The sequence below is a fragment of the Peromyscus maniculatus genome, chromosome 15, assembly GCF_049852395.1.
Source record: "Peromyscus maniculatus bairdii isolate BWxNUB_F1_BW_parent chromosome 15, HU_Pman_BW_mat_3.1, whole genome shotgun sequence".
In the NCBI taxonomy this organism is placed as follows: Eukaryota; Metazoa; Chordata; class Mammalia; order Rodentia; family Cricetidae; genus Peromyscus; species Peromyscus maniculatus.
This window is the reverse complement of record NC_134866.1, coordinates 45,478,751-45,498,752: the sequence shown is the minus strand read 5'-3', so window position 1 is coordinate 45,498,752 and position 20,002 is coordinate 45,478,751. Positions and strand designations below refer to the sequence as shown.

At 39.6% G+C, this 20,002-nt stretch overlaps 1 protein-coding gene across 2 annotated transcripts in view; it reads right to left on the bottom strand.

The window, feature by feature from the left end:
- Rab3c (RAB3C, member RAS oncogene family) overlaps positions 1-20,002 on the bottom strand; it is a 217,289-nt gene that overhangs the window by 103,498 nt on the left and 93,789 nt on the right. For both annotated transcript variants that reach the window (XM_016000216.3, XM_006981659.4), the window contains exon 3: positions 5,257-5,375. In XM_016000216.3, coding sequence (XP_015855702.1) covers positions 5,257-5,375 — 119 coding nt within the window. The remainder of the gene's footprint in view (positions 1-5,256; positions 5,376-20,002) is intronic.

Sequence of the window (20,002 nt, the reverse complement as noted above, 5' to 3'; positions counted from 1 at the left end):
GAGGATGGTGTCAGACTTTTATCCCCAGTCTGGTGCTGAAAAATCAATCTGCTCTCCAGATTTCCTGCCTGAAAAAGAGCCCTTTATATTTATAGTTCTTCACTGTGTCGTAAAATGAGGAATGTAAATAAATAAGAGGAGGGTGGGAGTTGAAAGCCAAAGACATTCTCTAAGAAGAAATACCGCAGCCTGTGGTCCATGTCACACTTTGAATAGAAAGATGCAAAGTCACAGATGCGATAGATTTCTAAGTCAAATTAAAATGCACAGTGATGTATGTAGGTGCTGTAAGTCACAGCTCTAGACTTCCATAAGAATCTGGGGAGCTCATCTACAGTCTATGTTTTTGGGGACAAGACTCACCTGAGACCCAGGGGATGCTCTGGCCGCAAGTCCTCTGAAAAACTCTCCCAAGGGTGATGAGCGGTTTAAATGGGGACCTTATTTTCCTGTAACTATTTAATCTACTGGAGACCTCTTTATTTAACACATCACTTTTTAATTTCTTATTTTTTAGATCTTATTATTATCTTTATATCTTATTATTATTTCTTAACTAAGATTTCAGTGAAAGAATAGAAGTAGAATCCTTTCTTTAAAAACTGGTCACCTCAGTTCCCCTAATAAAAGTGCCAAAATATTGTTGCTTTTGCCTCTACAACTTAGCAAACTGCAGGTGTGAGCAAATTTGTCTCTACTTTGACTGTATTATAACATTTTCACCCACAAATCTTTGCTCTTGCCGTGTGACTGAACAGCCATCTCCTTCTGTTGTTGAATTCTACTTCCCCGATGCTAATGAACCATTAGCACACAAGCCCTTCCTCCTGGTCTCTAGGGTGAATTTGAACAAATATCCTCTCCTGATTCTGAAGAATACTATTTTTTTTTCTGTTTTATTAACTTCATTGTGTCCATCCTCTGTGTTTAGTTTGTGATGTCATTTTTGAAACTTTATAAACACTAGGCAATTTTATATTTGCTCTCTGAGTGAACTTTGCTTTGTGTTAATTTTTACAGAACTGGGCAATCTGGCAAAATTAAAGAGAGCGCCTTAATAAATCATCAATAAAATTTTACCAGAAAATTTAAAGTCACAATTACAATGTTGGGAAGTAGAATGGTGTTTTTTTTTTAAGGGCCAATAGTACAGGGAGATATGTATTAGCTCTGTAAGTTAAGATGAGTTTTGGATACTGAGGGCAGGAATGGCTGCTCAGCAAAATGAATGCACAGAATGCAGCTGAACTGTTCACTGCAGAATAATTAGGGTGGTAAACTTTGGGCATATGCATTTTGCCACAGTTTACACGTTAGAAAAATATAAGAAAACATATTGCATGATACTGTATTCAGTACTGGGGAAAATCAACAAACGCACAACCTGATATATGAGGCAAAATGTACTCAGATGACAGCAGTCTTGTAGATGATTTGTGTATTCTGTGTAAAGTGCAAATAGAACAGCTGCAGAGATGAGGGTGAGGGCAGAGATGTATTGTAAAGCTGTGGAGAAGAGCTGGCATTTGGGCTTGGCGTGGAAGGTACTTAAAATCTCAGACTGTCTAGGCAGAGGAGCAGATGTAGTAGAAGGATCAAACTTTGGTAAACTGAGGAAAGATTTGTCTGGGGGAAGCACAGAATACATGGAGAAGAGCTTTGGAGATGATGCCAATGGGCGACCTTGGATTTCATTGCAAACCAATGATCATAGTAAGAATGGACTTCAGAGTCACTTGTGGAAATTTGGAGACAGCTATGCTCACATGTCTCATGGGAGATTCGGGTTAGTGGGTCCAGAGTGGAGCCTGGGTTGATACCTGTCAAAGCTTGGTAGTGATTTACTTGTGCTTCCATAATCATTACCACAGGGCATGAGGAATTACTGAAAGTATTTTAAAAAGAAGATAGATGGAGACAAGATAGAAAGTCCTTAAATGATAGTTTGAATTAAGACAATGACAGTAGAGAGAAAGGAGAGGAATGTATGTGAGAAGTATTCAGAAAATCAGAATAATTGGGCCTTGTGCTGTGATAATCAAAAGACCAAGATGTTAGACCTGAGTCATACATATATCTGGGTTATGGCAGATCCACTAAGATAACATATGTTGGCACAGGCATGTCTGGCCTTCAGCTATCAGGATAGACACTCAGTAACTGCTGGCTGAATGAATACTAAAAAAAATTTAAGTTAGCAATAAATGACTAGTTATGTAACTGTGTGTGTAAGAAAATTAGTAAATAGTAGTGGTTTTCCAGGATGGACTTCCTTATTCTTCAGTTTTGGAGAAATCTAGCTGCCTGGAGATAAATGGAACAAGAAGCTATCAAAAAATACATGCAAATCCAAATTTCCACAAATGACTCTGAAGTCCATTTCTCATCAGGACCATTGGTTTGCAATGAAATCCAAGGTCGCTCATTGGCATGAAAGAAAAATGCTGAAAGTTTGAAATGTTTGGGTGAGGTTCTGGAAAGAGTGGCTTCAGCTTTTCTCTAGAATACAGAGAAATGATGTTACAGAGTTACAGCAGCATCATAAGGGGCTGCATCTGAAAGCCAAGCTGGGGAAGTTCCAACTCAGGAGGCAATGGTGAGCCATAGCTTTGGGACAAGGATCTCCCAGAAACTTCAAGATCGTGTGCTTTGGAAGAACCTACAAGCAGCCAAGGGGTAGGATGGATCAAGAAAGAAGAATTTGAAGAGCAAGAAAATCTGAAGATTCTAATGAGTGTAGGGGCAAAATACAACAATAAGAAACTAGGTGAGGATGGCCAAAGAAGGAAGAGAAAGGTAGGAGTGTGTCAAAAGATTCCCAAGTTAAATAAAAGAATATGCACGAGCTGGCCCAGATCCAGATAGTGAAAGTCAGAGCTGGATTCATGGTCAGCCCTGAATGATGCATTCTATTCCGTCAAGCAGCAATTATGTCAGGAAGGTGAGCAGTCTCAGGTGAAGATAAATGACTTCAAGATACTAGAAGAGACCCCAGGTGGCATAAACATTTTGAGTACCTAGGAATGCAATAGCAGTTTACAAACCAAGGGCAGACGTTTAAGTTTGGGAGCCATCTGATCTAAGTGATAAATGAATCTAGGGAAGTGAATTAAATGACTAAGGATGGGACACAGGAAAATGTCACTGGTGCCTGGGAGAAGTAGGAAGAGGGGTCAGAGAGAGAAGAGTAATTTGGAAAATGTGTCTTTCAGAAAACAGGAAATAGAGCCTTAGTAGGATAGGGGGGCATCAGAGTTGTCTAGAGAATTTGAGGCGGAGGCAGGCTAAAATAACGATGGGTTTGTTGGCACACAAGGAAGGAGAAGCATTAGTGTGGTGAAGTCTAATCACAGAGGCAGCTGTCAATCATTCCTGTATGTTCTTGATAGAAGAGTCAGCAATGTTGACTGTGCGGCTCCCGGTATCAGTGGTATTTCTTTTTAATGAGCCCAGTGTAACACGGTATGTTCTCTCAGTGGTGAAATAACTCATATTGAAACAATTGGGCCAGAGGAAGTATGTACAAACAGCACCAGAACTTGAGTGTGAACACTTTCTACATCCTCACACAGGTCTCAGCATTTCTAGCAATATTGAAATTGCTGTTTTGCAGGTGATATATGAATTACAGCTGCGAATGGCCACTAGCCAGATATCATACAACTGATAACTGAATGGTCCTCGATTCTGTTTTTATCAGAAACTAAATCTACATGCAGATGTGTCTGTCTCTGGACTTTCTAGCCCATTCCATTTGTGACAGACTTACTGGTATTTAATTGGGCCTACCTTGGAGTTATGGGTTAACTTGGGAGTTTCCTTTTTACAGTAGTCAATGCACTATAGAAAGGCTATACAAGCCTTCTCCGTCTCTCAGTGGAAGATGATTGCTTTTGATATAGGTCCTAAAGTTGACTTTTGACAATTTATGTATCTTTCTCTTTTGAGTTACTGTTATCAACGGTATAACTTCATGCACAGGAAGTGGGTACATGTGTGTGTGCCTATATGTATGTGTATATAAATGTGTGTGTACATGCATATGTGGGTATGTATACATTTACATGGATATGGGTGAGTATATGTACATATGTATATCTGTATGTGTAGATGTGCATGTGTGTATGTATGTGTATGTATATGTATGTGTACATGTATATGTGTGTACATGTTATGTATATGTGGGTATGCCTGTGTGTGTGTGAAGGTGTACATGACAGATGTAGGTGCCTTCCCAGAACAACAATAATCATATTCAAGAAACAACGTAGAGCAAATTCAAGTCTCTAACAACATCAGATTCTGGTACACATATAAAATCAGTGGGTAATACTAGTATAGAAAATAAAAAAAAAACAAATCCTGTTTGTTTTACAATATAGTGCTTATCTGATGCTTCTTATAAGAGATGGATTGTGACTATTTAGCATTTGAATGTGGTGTTTGCTCAGCCATCCCTGGATACTAGGAGCTCCATTCTGGAACTTTCCACAAAATTCCTGTTCTTCTTAGCCCTGGGCTGGAATTCATGACCGTGATCTCACTATTCTGCGAAGCTAGGAAAAGGAGCTCACAACAGAAAGTCCCCTACTGCACATCACACTCATTATGGATACAATTCTTTTCACAGAGTCTGATGGAGTTATGAGTCACAAAGGGTCTGGGTGTGATGCTGCTTTTGTTCTAAGTCCTTTCAAATGTTCTAGTTTGAATAATGTATTTAACGAAACTACTAGAGAAGGAATAAGCAAAGGCTTCTTCCAAATGTCCACAGAGAAATGTTTCAGGCTCTGCGGGCCACACGGGTCCTGCTGCAGCTACTTACCTTGGCTTTTGTGGTGTGAACACACCACAAAGAATAAACAAATGAGCCTGGCTGTGTTCCAATAAAGCTTTATTTAAAGAACAAGTTGTGGGCCAAGGCCCACCAGCCTTAGTTTCTAGATCACTATATTAGATCAATAAACTTCCAGAGCATTATTTACATTTTTAGCAACACCCTCAGTTCTATAGAAGGAAGATTCATGGGATGGAAAGCCCTGAAGTGAACAAAAATGAAGAAAAGTCACTAAAATGATTTCGTGGCCAATCTTCTGACAATGGTTGTGAGCATGACCAACTTTTCTTTGGCTCAGAGCACAAGTGGGATTGTAGTTCATAATAAACATACATAGGACATTGCCCCATAGCCACTGCTGTGGGAGGAATAGGTTGTCAAATGGAAAACTATCACCATTTATAATGGCAGTAACTTACCAATCTTGAACAGCATTGAAGGATTCTTCATTTGTGATGTCATACATTAAAATGAAGCCCATGGCCCCTCGATAATAGGCTGTGGTGATGGTCCTGTATCTTTCCTGGCCTGCTGTGTCCTAAGAAACAAAACAGTGACACCATCTCATAAAAGAGGCAAAAGACTTTGGGGGAGTGATTAATTATTTCCATGAAATTTCACAATCTCATCTAAAACTGTGTGTGTATAACACACAGCTGATTTTCTTTTAGTTTTGTTTTTCCTATTGATACTCACAAGTCAGCTCTGCAGTACTATGAGAAGATCCTCCCTCCTACCCTCCCACCCTCCCTCCCTTCTTCCCTCCCTCCCTCTCTTCTTTCCTTCTTTTTTTTTTTCTATGAAAGAAGATCAAAGTTTACTCCCCATCAACCAGCATAAATCTCTAGAAAGGAAAAGATTACAACCATCTGAAATTGGTGGCTCTTGACATACTTTAAAGCTAGAGGGATACCTCGGCTACGACACTATGCCTTTACGAACTGTTTGTCCATGAATCCCAGCTGGTATGGGAACAAAAGGAACATGTTCCTACTTTTAAGGAGGTTACAGTTCAGTCTCAGTTTAATCAGCTGTGAGATGACAGTAACACACCTTCTTTCTGGATGAGTAAATGTGAGCTTAAGTTCTTGCCCCTCTATTTTATGGCTAGGGGCCATAGACAAGTATCTAATCCTCTGTAAACTGAACCCTTTTAAAGCTAAGTAAGTGCATTGGGGATCCAGAGCTCATACAGCACAGGATAAAAAGGGGCTAATAAATGACAAAGGCAAGGTTTCATTCCTAACCTGTCATTGTAGACAGATGCCAACTTAAAAATGGAGGAAGTAATGTCTGCACAAGTCATGGCATGTGGCAGTGGAATCAGGATTCTGAGACCTGCACGTCATCTAAAGGGCTCTGCTACCCATCACAGACACTATTCAGGAAGAACTGGTTCCTTGGTTCACCCTATGGCTCCTCCCCTGTTCTTTCTAAATGGAAGCATCATTTCTAATTGGTTTTCCTCTTTTCCACCCTTTTGGAAACTGTGCTTAGCTGCTTCTCTTTTCATAAACTCTTTAGGAACTTGGCGCTTTGAACAAAAATTACCTTCTTTCTAACTTAGTATGGTCCCTCTTCCTCACTTATCCCTAAGATGCCTCTTATAAACAAAGTGCACCCCATATCCCTCTAAGACCTAGTAGGCCTTGGAGAGAGAGAGAGAGAGCTCACTTGTTGGGTGATGCAAAAACAGTTTTCCATACCATCAAAATGACATTGAGATCTCATGGAGCCCATGTTGGATTTTGAATTCCACCCATAGACATCTTCCCAGTTGGATCCTAACATCCAGCAATGCAGCAGAGAGGGACATAAGATTGTGCACAGCTCTTTAGTAGTTTGTGTGGTGTGTTCTTCGGCAACTCCAGGTTCAAAGGAGAGTGATCAGAGGAGACTGGGCTCAGTCAATGAGACTAAGTGGCACTAGAACCGACTTAGCCAAGAGTGTGACTGCTAAGCCAACACAAAGCCAACGAGAACACATGCTTCTCTGGAGAAGGCAAGACTGGCCTGATTAAAGCTCTGATTAGAGAATGTAAGTATTCAAGTTGGGATGAAACAGATCAGAGTGTTCAAATGCACAGCGATTAAGGAAAGCTTGTGAGGAAGCTTTTAGAACCCTTTTAGAAAACAACAGAAAAGGAAAGTATAACAGAAAACATGTTTGTATTGTGCCAGAGAAAGCAACGATTAATATATTTTATAGGTAAAGTAGTATTAAAATCATTAGGAAAAATGTATATTCCAATTGTAAATGGCTAATTAGTGGGAAGTCATATTCTAACCATAATAATAGAAATAAAAGCTCCCCAGTTACATTCTAATATAATGAGGGTTTCTTGGCAATTATTTCAATATTTTCTTGTGCTTTGCTTAATGTTTTATAAATATTATGAAAATGTAGGTGCCTAGGATATCAATTGCATATAATTGGAACAAATACAGAAACTGACTGGGCAGAAAGAAGCTAATGTTGAGCCTTTTTGTGTGTTCTCAGAAAATCATGAACTTCATTTAGTCAACAGGATATATAACCATAAAACCAAGAAGAAGACACTCAAAAAATGCCAGAGCCAAGGTCCCGATGAACGTGTTCAAAAGAGCAAGGGATAGTCAAAGACATAGTAAGATATTTTGTCTCTCTGGGGGGCAGAACCCATTTTTACAAGTCAGATTAGAACATTTAGAACCTTTCCCATCTTCTTCCTGACTTCATACTGTTCAGAACATATGCATGGATGCAGTGTACCCCCCCACCCCCTGTCAAGCAGCTTCAAACAGCTTTCTTTTCTTTTCTTTTCTTTCTTTTTTTCTTTTTCTTTTCTTTTCTTTTTTTTTGGTGCAGACTGACGATGCCATGCCAGCTCTCTTCTCTGCACAACACACAGCTTTTCTCTCATTTTGTCATAAAGGAAAATTGAAAACACACTGGAGACATCGAGAAAGATGACCCAGACCCCTGTCAAGTGTGTTTTCAACACAGCCTGCTGAAAAATGTGTTGAAAAACTGTGGCTTTTCCTTTCTGACCTTTCCTGGTGATAGCGTCCCCTTCTCACAGAATGTTGATTTTATTGTGATGGTAAAGACACTATAATACATCAGTTTCACATCGTGGCAATTTTTAATTGTTGAGAGAGCAAAAAAATCATGATTCCATTATACTGTAATTGAAATGTTACAGGAAGCTGCTGGAAACCACAGGGTTGAGTAACCATTACATATCAAAATTTGGAGGAGGGAAAGACAGAGAAATCACTAAAGAAAAAAAGAAGGCAGAAGAAGATTTTGGATGGAAGTTAAGACACAGCATGGGGCCAGATCTCCAACATCATTCTGACTGAAACGGAAAACACAATCCATTTGGAAGTATTTGTCACTAAGACAATCAGACAGAACAAGAAATTGTACCAAAGAAGGCAAATGTAGGAAGAAACACACACAGGAAAATTTCTCCCAATGTGAGGACAATATGAACATTAAACCTTGTCTAATAATCTCACACCAAGCTGCTTCTGTTCTGGCTTTGATATTGAAAAGAATTTCAGGATTGCAAACTTAATGCCATTTTCTTACCATTCTACCGGGAAGAGCAAGTCAGGAAAACACTTCGTTACATTTGACATTTACTAATGATGATAAAAGGTTATATTTAAAATAAAGGAACATTTTATAATGTCAAGTGCCAGTAGTGTAATTAAACATAAATAGCCCAGGAGATAGCTGGGAAAATGGCGTCTTGTCTGTCCTCACTGTGCTCAGACATCATAGTGCTGTTCTTCTGCTTGGTTTACTAACAGCTGGGAATATCTGTTGGTTTCCTAAAAATGTCATGGGAATCCCTCACAGAGAAAATAATGGATGGGAATGTGATTACAAGATGAGAAATGTTTCTTCTACAAGCAAGACTCTTTTTCTTCTCTTTATAGAAAAAAAATCTCTTTAGTTAGTTCAAATATATTGCTATACAAATATTGTTTCCTGGAGTCATTTTTGATGTAATGGTGGTTTTGGTAGCAAATGCTTGACTATCTGTCAAGAAAAGACCTGTAAAATGGGAAATATTAGCAGCTTGATAAAAAGTAGCTAAGAACTCTTTCAATGTGAACTGTACCATTTCTCTCTTTGTTTTTTGCCTCCAGTGATTTTCCCCAATGGGACTTTCTCTAAATTGCATATACAGCACTTTCCAAGCATTCTGAAGTCAAGCAGAGATAATGCACAGTTTTAAGACTGTGGAAATAGCTTTCATTTGCAAAGTATGGGATACACTACAATTTATTTCTTCTTTCCCTACTTATTTTCACATCAAATTAAAGGGAAAATGGAATGACCTATCAGCAAAGAAATGTAACACAAGATAACCACAATCAAAATGCATTTATTGAATGTCTACACACACACACACACACACACACACACACACACAGAGAGAGAGAGAGAGAGAGAGAGAGAGAGAGAGAGAGAGAGAGAGAGAGAGAGAGAGTTAAAACAAAGAAAAAGGGATTCATACAAAAATAGAGTCACAACACAATATACATAAACAAGAAAACCATAAAGGCATAGAATGTGATTGGAACAATGCATCTGCAAGAGAGGGCATGTCAAGAGTGGCAGGCACTCTCTAGAGACTAAAGGACAGCCAGAGAAGATGGCCTCTCCTAGACTGCAGAAAGCAAGGCCCTGCCTGCACTACAAAGTCAGATTCCCAGCCTCCAGGAGTGTGGGGCAATAAATGCTGGTTGTGTAGCCCAATCAGTTTGTGACACTTCAATAAGCTGCACCGGGGAATGAATGCGGCCACTGATCCCAATTTCCCATCTTCATGAGCAGAGCAAAAAGCAATAGAAATTTCACAGCTATCTGCACAACCTTTATTAAGTTACTGCAGAAAAAAAAAATAAGGAAAATTAAAGGTAGCCCTACAGAGAAATCTAAGCATTGTCTCCCTGTGACATCAGGAAAGATAAAATGCTGAAATATACTACCATATTCTACTTAAGTAAAATTAACCATTTAAAGAGACAATTTGATATATACTGGTCTTTTAAATACTGGATTGTCTACCTACCTACCTATTCTAGTAATTAGCTCCCATTAGAGAGTGGAACACTGTTGTTTGTGGCAAGATTTATGTGTTAGAATTTTATTCCTAAATGTTGGAGATACTGTTTAAAAATAGACAGTTAATGTCATATCATACAAGGAGACACAGGTCCCTTAAAAAGCAAAATAATGACTAGACATCTTACTTTATAATATGCTACTTTCCCCAACATGTATTTAATTTTTCATTCCTACAAATAGGCATGAAGCAGCATTCGATTTAGTCTTAGGAGAAGAGCAAACAAAAATAGGAGTCTTAAATATTTTATGCTTTCTTGCTGCATACTTTTGTGGGGAGTGATATAAGAACTTTTTCTTTATCACAGTTAGTCATCCATTAAAATAAAATTTACAAACCACTTTCTCCTGCCGACCTTGTGCGAACAGTCAGCGTGAATCCATTTACACACACTTTGTTACACACACATCGATGAGAAGGGGCCCAGGTTTCAGAAAAGAACGGTAATAAGCTAGCCTCTAAACACTCATTTAATCAAGCTAAGTGTTCATCTAACCTAGTATGAGAGATCTTATTGATCAGGTTTAACTTGCTATAATGTTTAGCTCTGAAATACCCAAATGTTCATTTAACAATGGCATCTACTTCTAAGTAAAGCCTAATAAATTCAGCCTGAGGCAGAAGGATAAAACTTGACCTATTATTTCATAGTGGTGTTGCCATGGCAATTCATCTTTCCTGGCAGAGAGGAACAGTCATATATAGCTCTTACAGGGGGTCTTTGACTCTGCTGTCGGTAACACCCTGACGTATCTCCCTATTCTATGTTTCTGCTTATGAAACTCAGAGACACTTTTTAGTAAACACGACTTAAACACTCAGATGAACTCTCTTTATGAACTTAACAAAATTCACTACCCAAACTGTATAAAGGCATTTTTTTTTCTCATTTCATTTAAGGAGTTTTGTTTTTCTGTGATTGTTTAGCACAAAGACAGACATGCCATTTCTACTTTCTTTCTAATTAATCTTTTTTTGACATGCTTCTTCCCAGCAGGAATTTGATTATGCTCATTTTTTTTTTGAAATCCTGAGGCATAAATACATAAATGCAGGCAATTTTGAACTTTCAGTCAAGGTGGCTGATTTTTCTTTTTCTTCACAGAACACAATACAAAATGCTTACATCAGATAAAATTCACTGGGCTTACAGGGTAACAGGCTTGTGTGTGAGACTTTTACCTTAAGGTGGCTGCTAAGATTCAAAGCGATTCCTCACAAAGGATGAAAGCTTTCAATCAACACAAGCCCAGAGCTGTGGCTGGTTGGATGGTACCTAATCATGCAATGGGGTGTTGATCTGCACTGAATAGGAATAACTGTTACCTGGAGGACAGCCGATTTGAGAAGGGGGAGGCAAAAGAGAGAAAGAAATCCCCATGGTCTAGCGTTATGGCTATTTTATGCGGGCTTCCCCAGAAACAATAAACACCCAAGCAAGGAGTTGTACTGGAGACAAGTTGCAGTTAACCTACCTCCTGAAAGCCTGTCTCACAGTTAAGCATTGAGAAATAGACGGTATTCTAATGAGGAAAAGGGAGGTCAGGAAAGGCTAAACTTCCCTTCCTTGCCACTGTGCAGGGAGAGCCCTGGGTGGCTCCCGGAAGGAAGGTGTTACACAGAAAACCAGCACTGTGCTGTAGGACAGGTGCCCAGAAGCAGCCAAGGGGAAGTGCAGCTCCGCATCTGTCCAGGTGGGTGGGCCTGGACATCCTTCCTTCAGTCCCTCCCAGGGAAAGGAGGAACGGAATGTACAAAGGGCTTCGAAAACCCCTCTTCTTACTTTACTGACAGTCTGGGAATCTAGTGTTCTTCATGATTAGATGCTCAGACACAAATATGAACACCAAACTGGGTATAACAATGGTGATTTCAAGTAGATTCAACCATCCTGAGCTTTAGTTTTTGTTTCTAAATGATGGCCTTCATTTATTTTTTACTTTTTGTTTTGTTTTGTTTTTTGTTTTTTGCGATAGGGTTTCTCTGTGTAGCTTTGCGCCTTTCCTGGATCTCACTCTGTAGACCAGGCTGGCCTCGAACTCACAGAGATCCGCCTGGCTCTGCCTCCCGAGTGCTGGGATTAAAGGCATGCGCCACCACAGCCCGGCCTTATTTTTTACTTCAAGAGAAGTTTTAGATGTTTATCGAAATTGAGCAAAAGGTATAGAGACTCTGTAATGCCTCCTTTTCTACACATGCCCGTCGTCATGGCACTCAAAGTGCGTAGTCAACCACGATGTGAAATACCCCATAGAACACATCTGTAATGATGTGTGTCTACAAGTACCTTACATTAAAAATGTTATCCACTAGGCCTGATCTTGTTTTAAATGTAACAAAAGTGACAGGAAACCTATGAGATTATATCCAATCATGGCTCAGGAACTGGCATAGGCAGTTGGGTAGAACATTGCTACAAAGAGTGACACAGAGTGGAAATGGGTCCGAGAGTGAGCGCATTGGCAGATATTTATCATTTGTGTATTTCCCTCTCGCTTCCCCTCTAAAGGGATTCAAACAATGTTGGAATATGGCCGAGATTTTTGTTTGGCATTTGAAAATTCAACAGGTTCTAAGAAGGAGCAATGTAGCAGGAATCTTAAAAGTTCTTATTAATAAAATCAAACCCGAGGCCAGTTATTGGAGTGAATACTGGAAGGTCAGAGAGACAGAACAAGCCACAGCTATCCTCACCTCATCAGGTCCTCAGCTGATCCTGTTTCCTCAGACTGGAAGCTTCTGTGTCCTCATCCCAATGGCTCTCAGCTTAAAAGCCTGAATGCTTAACCAGCCAAATGCTGAACCAGCCAAATGCTTCTAGTTTCTGGTCCTCACGCCTTATATACCTTTCTGCTTTCTACCACCACTCCCCTGCTTCCTGGGATTAAAGGCTGGCTTCCTGGGATTAAAGGCGTGAGTCACCATGCCTGGCTGTTTCCAAAGTGGCCTTGAACTCACAGAGATCCCAGATGGATTTCTGCCTCTGGAATGCTAGGATTAAAGGCGTGTGCTATCACTGCCTAACTAGTGGCTTTTCTGTTCTCTGACCCCAGATAAGTTTATTAAGGTACACAATATTTTGGGGAACACAATACCAGCACAGAGCAATATAAACCCAAACCTGCTTTTTTGTCCTATCATCATATACAGACAAGGGAAAGGTTACTGAGGGCAAATTCTTGTTTGTGCCAGAGCAGCCTTCGTTATATGGAATGGAAGCAAAAAATTCAATTCATGACTTGATACCAGCTACATGATCTTGGGTAGCTAAGTTCCTTTGAATTTCACTTTCTGGCTGAAATAATGGTATTGTTCACCTTCTCAAGGCTGTTGGAATAATTAAATAGCACATATTAACAAAGATTTCTTATGTGTATCAAGTATTCAATAAATGGGAACACCCCAGGCCCTGCAGCAGGTACAAATGCAAAGAGCAAGGGCTTTGTAGTTAGAACAACTGGAATCCTGCCATACCTCTGGGATGCACACACTGGGTGGCTTTAGAAATGTCCTTTAACCCCTCTGCATAGGTGCCTTGATTTTGAAAATGAAATAACACCTCATTCTGAGTGGAACCATAAGCATTAAATAATAACAGAGAATGCATAGTTATTTCCAGCAATAAGAGCCAAGAATTGAAGGCAGCCTGCCAGATCCCAACAGGAAGTATGTGAATACAGAACTGGGCGTATCAATAGAACATTATTCCTTACTCATCTATCCCCTAGAGGGGAGAAAAGAAAGGCATTTGTCCTTCAGGATCATCTGTGTCTGCATGACCTCTTTTCTCCTTTCCTCTGCCCTGCCATAAAAAGAGACCAGTATTCAGAGATGAAATGCACAGTCAAACACGTACCATGACTATCAGCTGGTACTGTTCATTGATTTCTCTACGGATTTCTGCTCACTTTTATTTCAATGACCACTGTGATCTTTAATGAAGCAAAAGACCTGATAGGGTAAATGAGTTCAAGATCAAAGCAGAATTTCCCTATTTCAAGCTGCTTCAGCTGACAAGAAAAACTTAAAACTAAGCTTACATCTGATGAAGTCTCTAAAATATAAAGAAAGAAAGACAATGGGGAATGAACATGTAGAAATCCAATGCTAGAAAAACAGAAGTCTCTACAGTGTCTCATTGTGCAGCGCACACAGGAGGATGGAGCACGCAGCAGGAAGGCGGCTGTGAGGCAGATGTGAACAACATGAGGTTGAGATCGACAGGGTTTGTCTGGGAAGCACCCTGGAAAGCAAAGGGAAAAGAGCTACCTGAGAAATGGCTGGCAAGGAGGAATTCTTGGCATAACTCAAAAACATCACAACTGCTGTTTTCGTTAGTGTTTCTACAGCTGTGATACAACTGCATGACTAAAAACCCCTTGGAAAGGAAAGGGCTTCTTCCAGCTTTCAGCTCTCAGGTCCCAGTTCATCGTTCAGAGAAGCAAGGGTAGGAACTCGAGGTAGGAACCTGGAGGCAGGGACTGAAGCCCAGGCTACAAAGAATGCTGCTTACTGGCTTGCTCTCCTTGGTTTGCTCAGCCTGCTTTCTTAAGCCATCCAGAACCACCAGGCCAGGGGTGACATCATCCCTGGTGAGCTGGGGCCTCCCATGTCAACCATTAATCATTAAGAAAATACACTACGGACATCAGTACAGGTCCATTTTCTCAGCTGAGAGTCCCTCTTCCCAAACACGCCAGCTTGTGTCAAGTTGATAAAACACTAGGCTATCGTAAGTACTAAGAATGATATACAGGTCTGGGAAAATGCCTCAGTTGCTATGCAACTGTGAGAACCTGGTTCAGATCCTTAGGATCCTCTTAAAAGTTGCATGGTCTTGGTGTCCTGCCTGTGATCCCAGTAGTCAGGAGGCAAACATTGTGACATGGGGATCCTTGTAGCAAGCTAGCTACCCTGACTAGCCAAATTGATGAGGCATATGTTCAAGTGACAGGCCCGCCTTGATATACAAGGTGGTGAGCAATTGATAATTCTACCAGTTGTTGACCTTGAACCTTGACATTCACATTTACATATGTGCATCCATGCATTATGTAATCCACAGACATGAATATACACACATACGCCAAAAATATGATATGCAATTATCTTTTATAAGCGGGTCCAATTCCTTGTTTCTTTTAAAACAATCCTTCAACTTAAATAATGCCAAAACTATAACATGGCTATACTATAGCCAAATTTAAAAATACAAACACCAAAGGCAATTTAAAGTGGTTCAGGACTCTTTTCTGAGTTATTGAGTCATAAGAAAATGTGGAAGAGTATTCAGACTGAGGTCTCAGATAGCCTAGGATATACTCACATGGGACTTCCAGGACTTCAAATTTCCTAATGAGATAATATAATGCCAGGTTTTACAAGTAATAAAGTGACCTTTGACCCCTTAAGATAAATTTCAAAGCAGACTTCAAGATTGCACAGCTATTTAGATGACAAACCCTATGTCTTGTCTCCACATTTTGGTCATGTGGGAACTACCTATAGTTGTCCTTGGTTGCTGCTTAAATAATTCATTCTTTCTTCTTTAGTGCTGACCAGAGAATAACTCTGAGTTGACACTGGCACTTGCCTCCATAACTGGAGTAACAGAAATCACAGGCTGGAGTGAGAAGCTTGCTAAGAAGTCAGTTGAAGAACGGCTTGATGATGGTCCACCTTGAGAAAGCTTCAGCAAATCTTCGTCACCCAGTGGTATCTTTCTACCAGCCTTCCTATCAGCTTTGAGGATCCGAGGGAGTTCTTAGAGAATTGCATCTTCCTTCAGTCCAGGACTAAAGTTGATTGAGGGAAATAGGGCCACATCCTCACCTGTACAAACTGGACATCATCCTGACTTGAGGATTGGACTTCCCTCTGGAAAGTGAGTGCCACACCACCAGGGAAGGCCAAAGTGGAGAGCAGTAGTGAGCACTGTGTGACTCAGGGAGCACTGTGTGACTCAGGGTCCCCTTCATACTGTTATTGTCATTGTTGGTTTCAGAAAAAGATAAAACCTAATGAAAAGCCACAAGAATACAACATTTAAAACCAGGTCAAAGACACTGGAACTCAATAACAGCTGATGGACAGAATAACATCTATAGCATTTATTCTACAGAATCAGGGTCACAGTCTGTGCTGTCAGAAAAAGCAAACTTCTAAGAGTTATAAATGAACCAATCCTACAATTTCTAGGTCAACAGAAAATAAGAGTAAATAAAAAAAATGAGAAAGAATCTATGTTGATGTGTGTATACACTAGAAATGAGGCAGGACAGGTTCTCTATAGTTTATAAAACATTATGTTAACATTTCAAATTTAAATTAAAATGTGGCAGACCAGCCCCTACATTTATTTACTTCAGGGATTCTTGAGGAGTGAGGAATAAGAGACTTAGTTAGAAATAAAGAGGGGAGAGAAAACACAGGATAGACTCGGGTGGGCCTGGATCCTTATCCACCGGCCCAGAACTTTATTTTAAAGGTCTATTTATAACAATGCAAAGAGGGTAGAGCAAAACACCTCCCTCTTCCTAGTTACAGTTAAGTGTAGACCCTTACAAACACCTGATACTCAGGCCTGTGGGCCAATCAACCTCTTATGCAGTCCTGCTGGGTACAGCCACTAGGAAACCTAGTGGCATACAACAAATTAAGAAAATAAACTTTTTTTTTTTTTTTTTTTTTTTTTTTTTTTTTTTGAGGCATGGTCTCTTTGTGTCACTCTAGCTGTCCTGGAACTATGTAGACCAGGCTGGCCTTGAACTCACAGAGATTCATCTGTCTCTGGCTCTTTTGTGCTGGGATTAAAGGCATGCATCATAACACCTCCTACTTCAAATTTAAGAAGAAAGGTTATCTAGGACATATAAAATTATTTTTTTCTGGGGAATAAAAGGTCATGTATAAGCAGAATTTAGGTCTTTTAAAAGGTTTTCTTAGTCAAGAACTACCTTATGAAATTGCAGCATCAATAGAGCAAACCAGCTTAAATCATTTCAGGAAATATCTAGCAGCCCAGAAAAGCATTTTCTCACATTTCAGTTTCACTGTCAACATGGTTGGTGGACTGGGAAGCCAGGATGGGTGTTAGTGTTCTATCATTCAAATTCCCATTTTCACGCAAAACATCCTTTTAGGGCTCCTATGCCAGACAGTATTTTTCTGTATTTACTCTGCAAACAGACTGTGCTGCCTGCGAAGTCTGATGGGAGAATCAGAGCAGAGGTGCTGGCACCTAAGGACCCTCTTCAGGAAACACTGAAGCATCTCCAGCAGGACACCGCTTGGGCTGGTTACTGCAGGCCGAGGATTGTACCGTGCTAATAAGGCTACACTATGCCCCCTGTGTTTTTCCCTCTGCTCCAAGCCACAGGTTACAAGCACAACCTGCTGAGTTACCTCACAGCGTGTGAAGTGGGCAGATGGGCAAGAGTGTAAGGCTGCATTTGATTAAATTCATCATACTTCATGGAAAGATGAAGGGATGGTTCTTGGTGCCTAAAGATGTTGCAAGCTGCTGAAAAATGTGACCAGGAGGAGAGAGGTTTCTTTCCCTTTGCAATCACCCACTAGAATTCTAATGTTGCTCAGAGTTGGCCCGGGATGTCCTTTTACCTCTGCCTTTCAGGGAAACAGTAGGATACCAACCCCTTCTCACCAGTTTATTTGTAAATTGCTTTTGACAGCAAGGTGCAGCAGTTTCAGAAGTTCTTCCTAACTAGGCTTGGCAACTGGGTCTAGTGATCTGCACATTCTGATGCTGACAATTTTACCAGCGGTGGGGAACGAAAGGGACCATAGGACCTAGTGATGCTTATTAGTGGTTCATCTCCATGGTTTGAGCTGGTGACTTTGGGCAAATCGATCAACTTTTCCACAGTAGTTTCTTCAACTAACAAATGAAGCTTTTGAGAATAGAAGGTTATAATGACCAAACGTGTTGTCACAAGTAACTCGGTTAGCTCGGGCCCTCACATGAAGTGGTACATGCAAGCTGCCTCTAGTTGCTCTTTAGTTTTTCATATCTTTTTTACATACATGATTTGCATTTTTAAATTCTTAAACTTCTCATAGAATGATGAAAATATTGATGTGGAATCCAATTTGGGAAATATTTTTCAAGATATGGCTAAAAATCATTAGCAATCGCTCCTGTTTGAAACGCAACAGATTAAGAAATAAGGATGTTTTTGTAAATGGCTATACTCTCCCAAAATATCACCCCTTTCCTCAAAAAAAATGAAAAGAAAATGATGGTTATGGTTGTATGGTTTGCTAAAATGTTGATATGTTGTACAAGTTATTTCTGCCAGAAAAACCTACTTGTGAATGAAATGTCCAAGGTGGTTAAACCGTAAAGATACACAAACAAATAAAAGTAAAAGATTGCAATGGAGAAAGATAGTCAAAGATGACTGAGATGATCCCTGGAATCTTCTCTAAGTTAATTTACAAAGGGATTAAAACCATTTTTACCCCCAGTAGTGGTAATGATCAGAGATCATTGACTCAAAATCAAAAGCATGATAATAAAACATATATCATTTAGTGAATTTGATCACTTGTTTAAAAACAAGCTTATGCATTCTACAAGAGATTTGACTGTAAGATGTAAATTATTGGTAATATTGACTTGCAAAACAATAGGGTATTGGGAGATTAATGTTGTAGTTACCTTTTAATAACTACATTAGATATTAAATATCGGTGTAAGAACAGGTCAAATCATAGTGATTTTAATTTTGGGGCCAAGTAAGAACTTTCAGGCACAGATACTCTGAAATTAATAGTCCATGTAAAGAAAGAGAACTATCAGAACAGGAATTCATTTTCCACTATTTTAATCACAGTTTTTCTCTTGTTCTATTTTATTTATTTATTCAAGTCTTTTTCCTTATAAGGTAGGATTGAGAATGAGGAAGATTAGCCATTTATTTCTAAATAAAAGATATAAATTTGGGCTAGGTTCATAAGGCAGAGGTTGAAAAGTAGGCATATCCAGAGGTCACTCAGTCTGTATGGAGCAAACCTAAGGCTATCACTCCACAAAATGAAGCTGAAACTGACTGATCTCTACCCTAAATTAGTGTAAAATTAATGTATGTTATTAAACATGGCCAACGTGACTTATCCCCAAACACAAGAGGCTTCTTCTGTACTTGGTGTCTTATTTACGCTTTTCTCTAGATCATCCAATATTGCTGGCACCTGATAATTTTTATTTAAATTCTAAAAGTTATCTACATTGCTCTAGAAGTGTCATAAGAGTCAAAAAGTCTCTCTTTTATATTTGAGGGACTGACTGAAGATTGCTATCTATCCCCACCCGTTCTCCCATTATTAAATACACCACAGGGCCATTGGGAGCAGGATGACAGCAAGAGGGGGTAGATTGAGCAATGGGGCCAAATGCAATCAAGTGACAGGGAAATGGGTACTCATGCATCAGCACAGAGACATGTACAATTCAATTTGTTCCGTTTCCAGATACATACTAATTAACTTAGGCATCACGGGGTACCTTTCTAAAAATGAGGGAAAGAGAAAGGGAACATACAGGGAACATTGGGGGATAATAGTGCTTGGGAATAAATCATTTTATGCATGAAATCCTAATGGAAAAGTGAGTATTGTCCAGCTCTATTCCAGCTACAAGAGACTTGTTTTCCCTTAAAAGATGACTTCTCTTAGCTTTATTGACAACCATAAATATCCATTAAAACATACTTTAAAAAAAACACAGATATTAAACCCAAGTAGATCTTACTTCCTTTCCTGGTAAAAGTATCCAGATTTCATGGTATAAAATTTATCAATGCTTTTAATGGTTTATGGAAAAAAGTCAACTCTGTTTTGATCTCTGGAGATTCCAGCTAACATGGGCACTGGAAAATCCTAGATCAGAAATCAGAAAGAGCTAGTTCTGTCTGCACTGGACATGCCCCTACAATTTTTTGCAATGAAATTCAGCCATGAGAAGCTAATTATTGCCAGAAAAATAGTTTGCTTTACCTGTTTATAGAATGGGAATGAA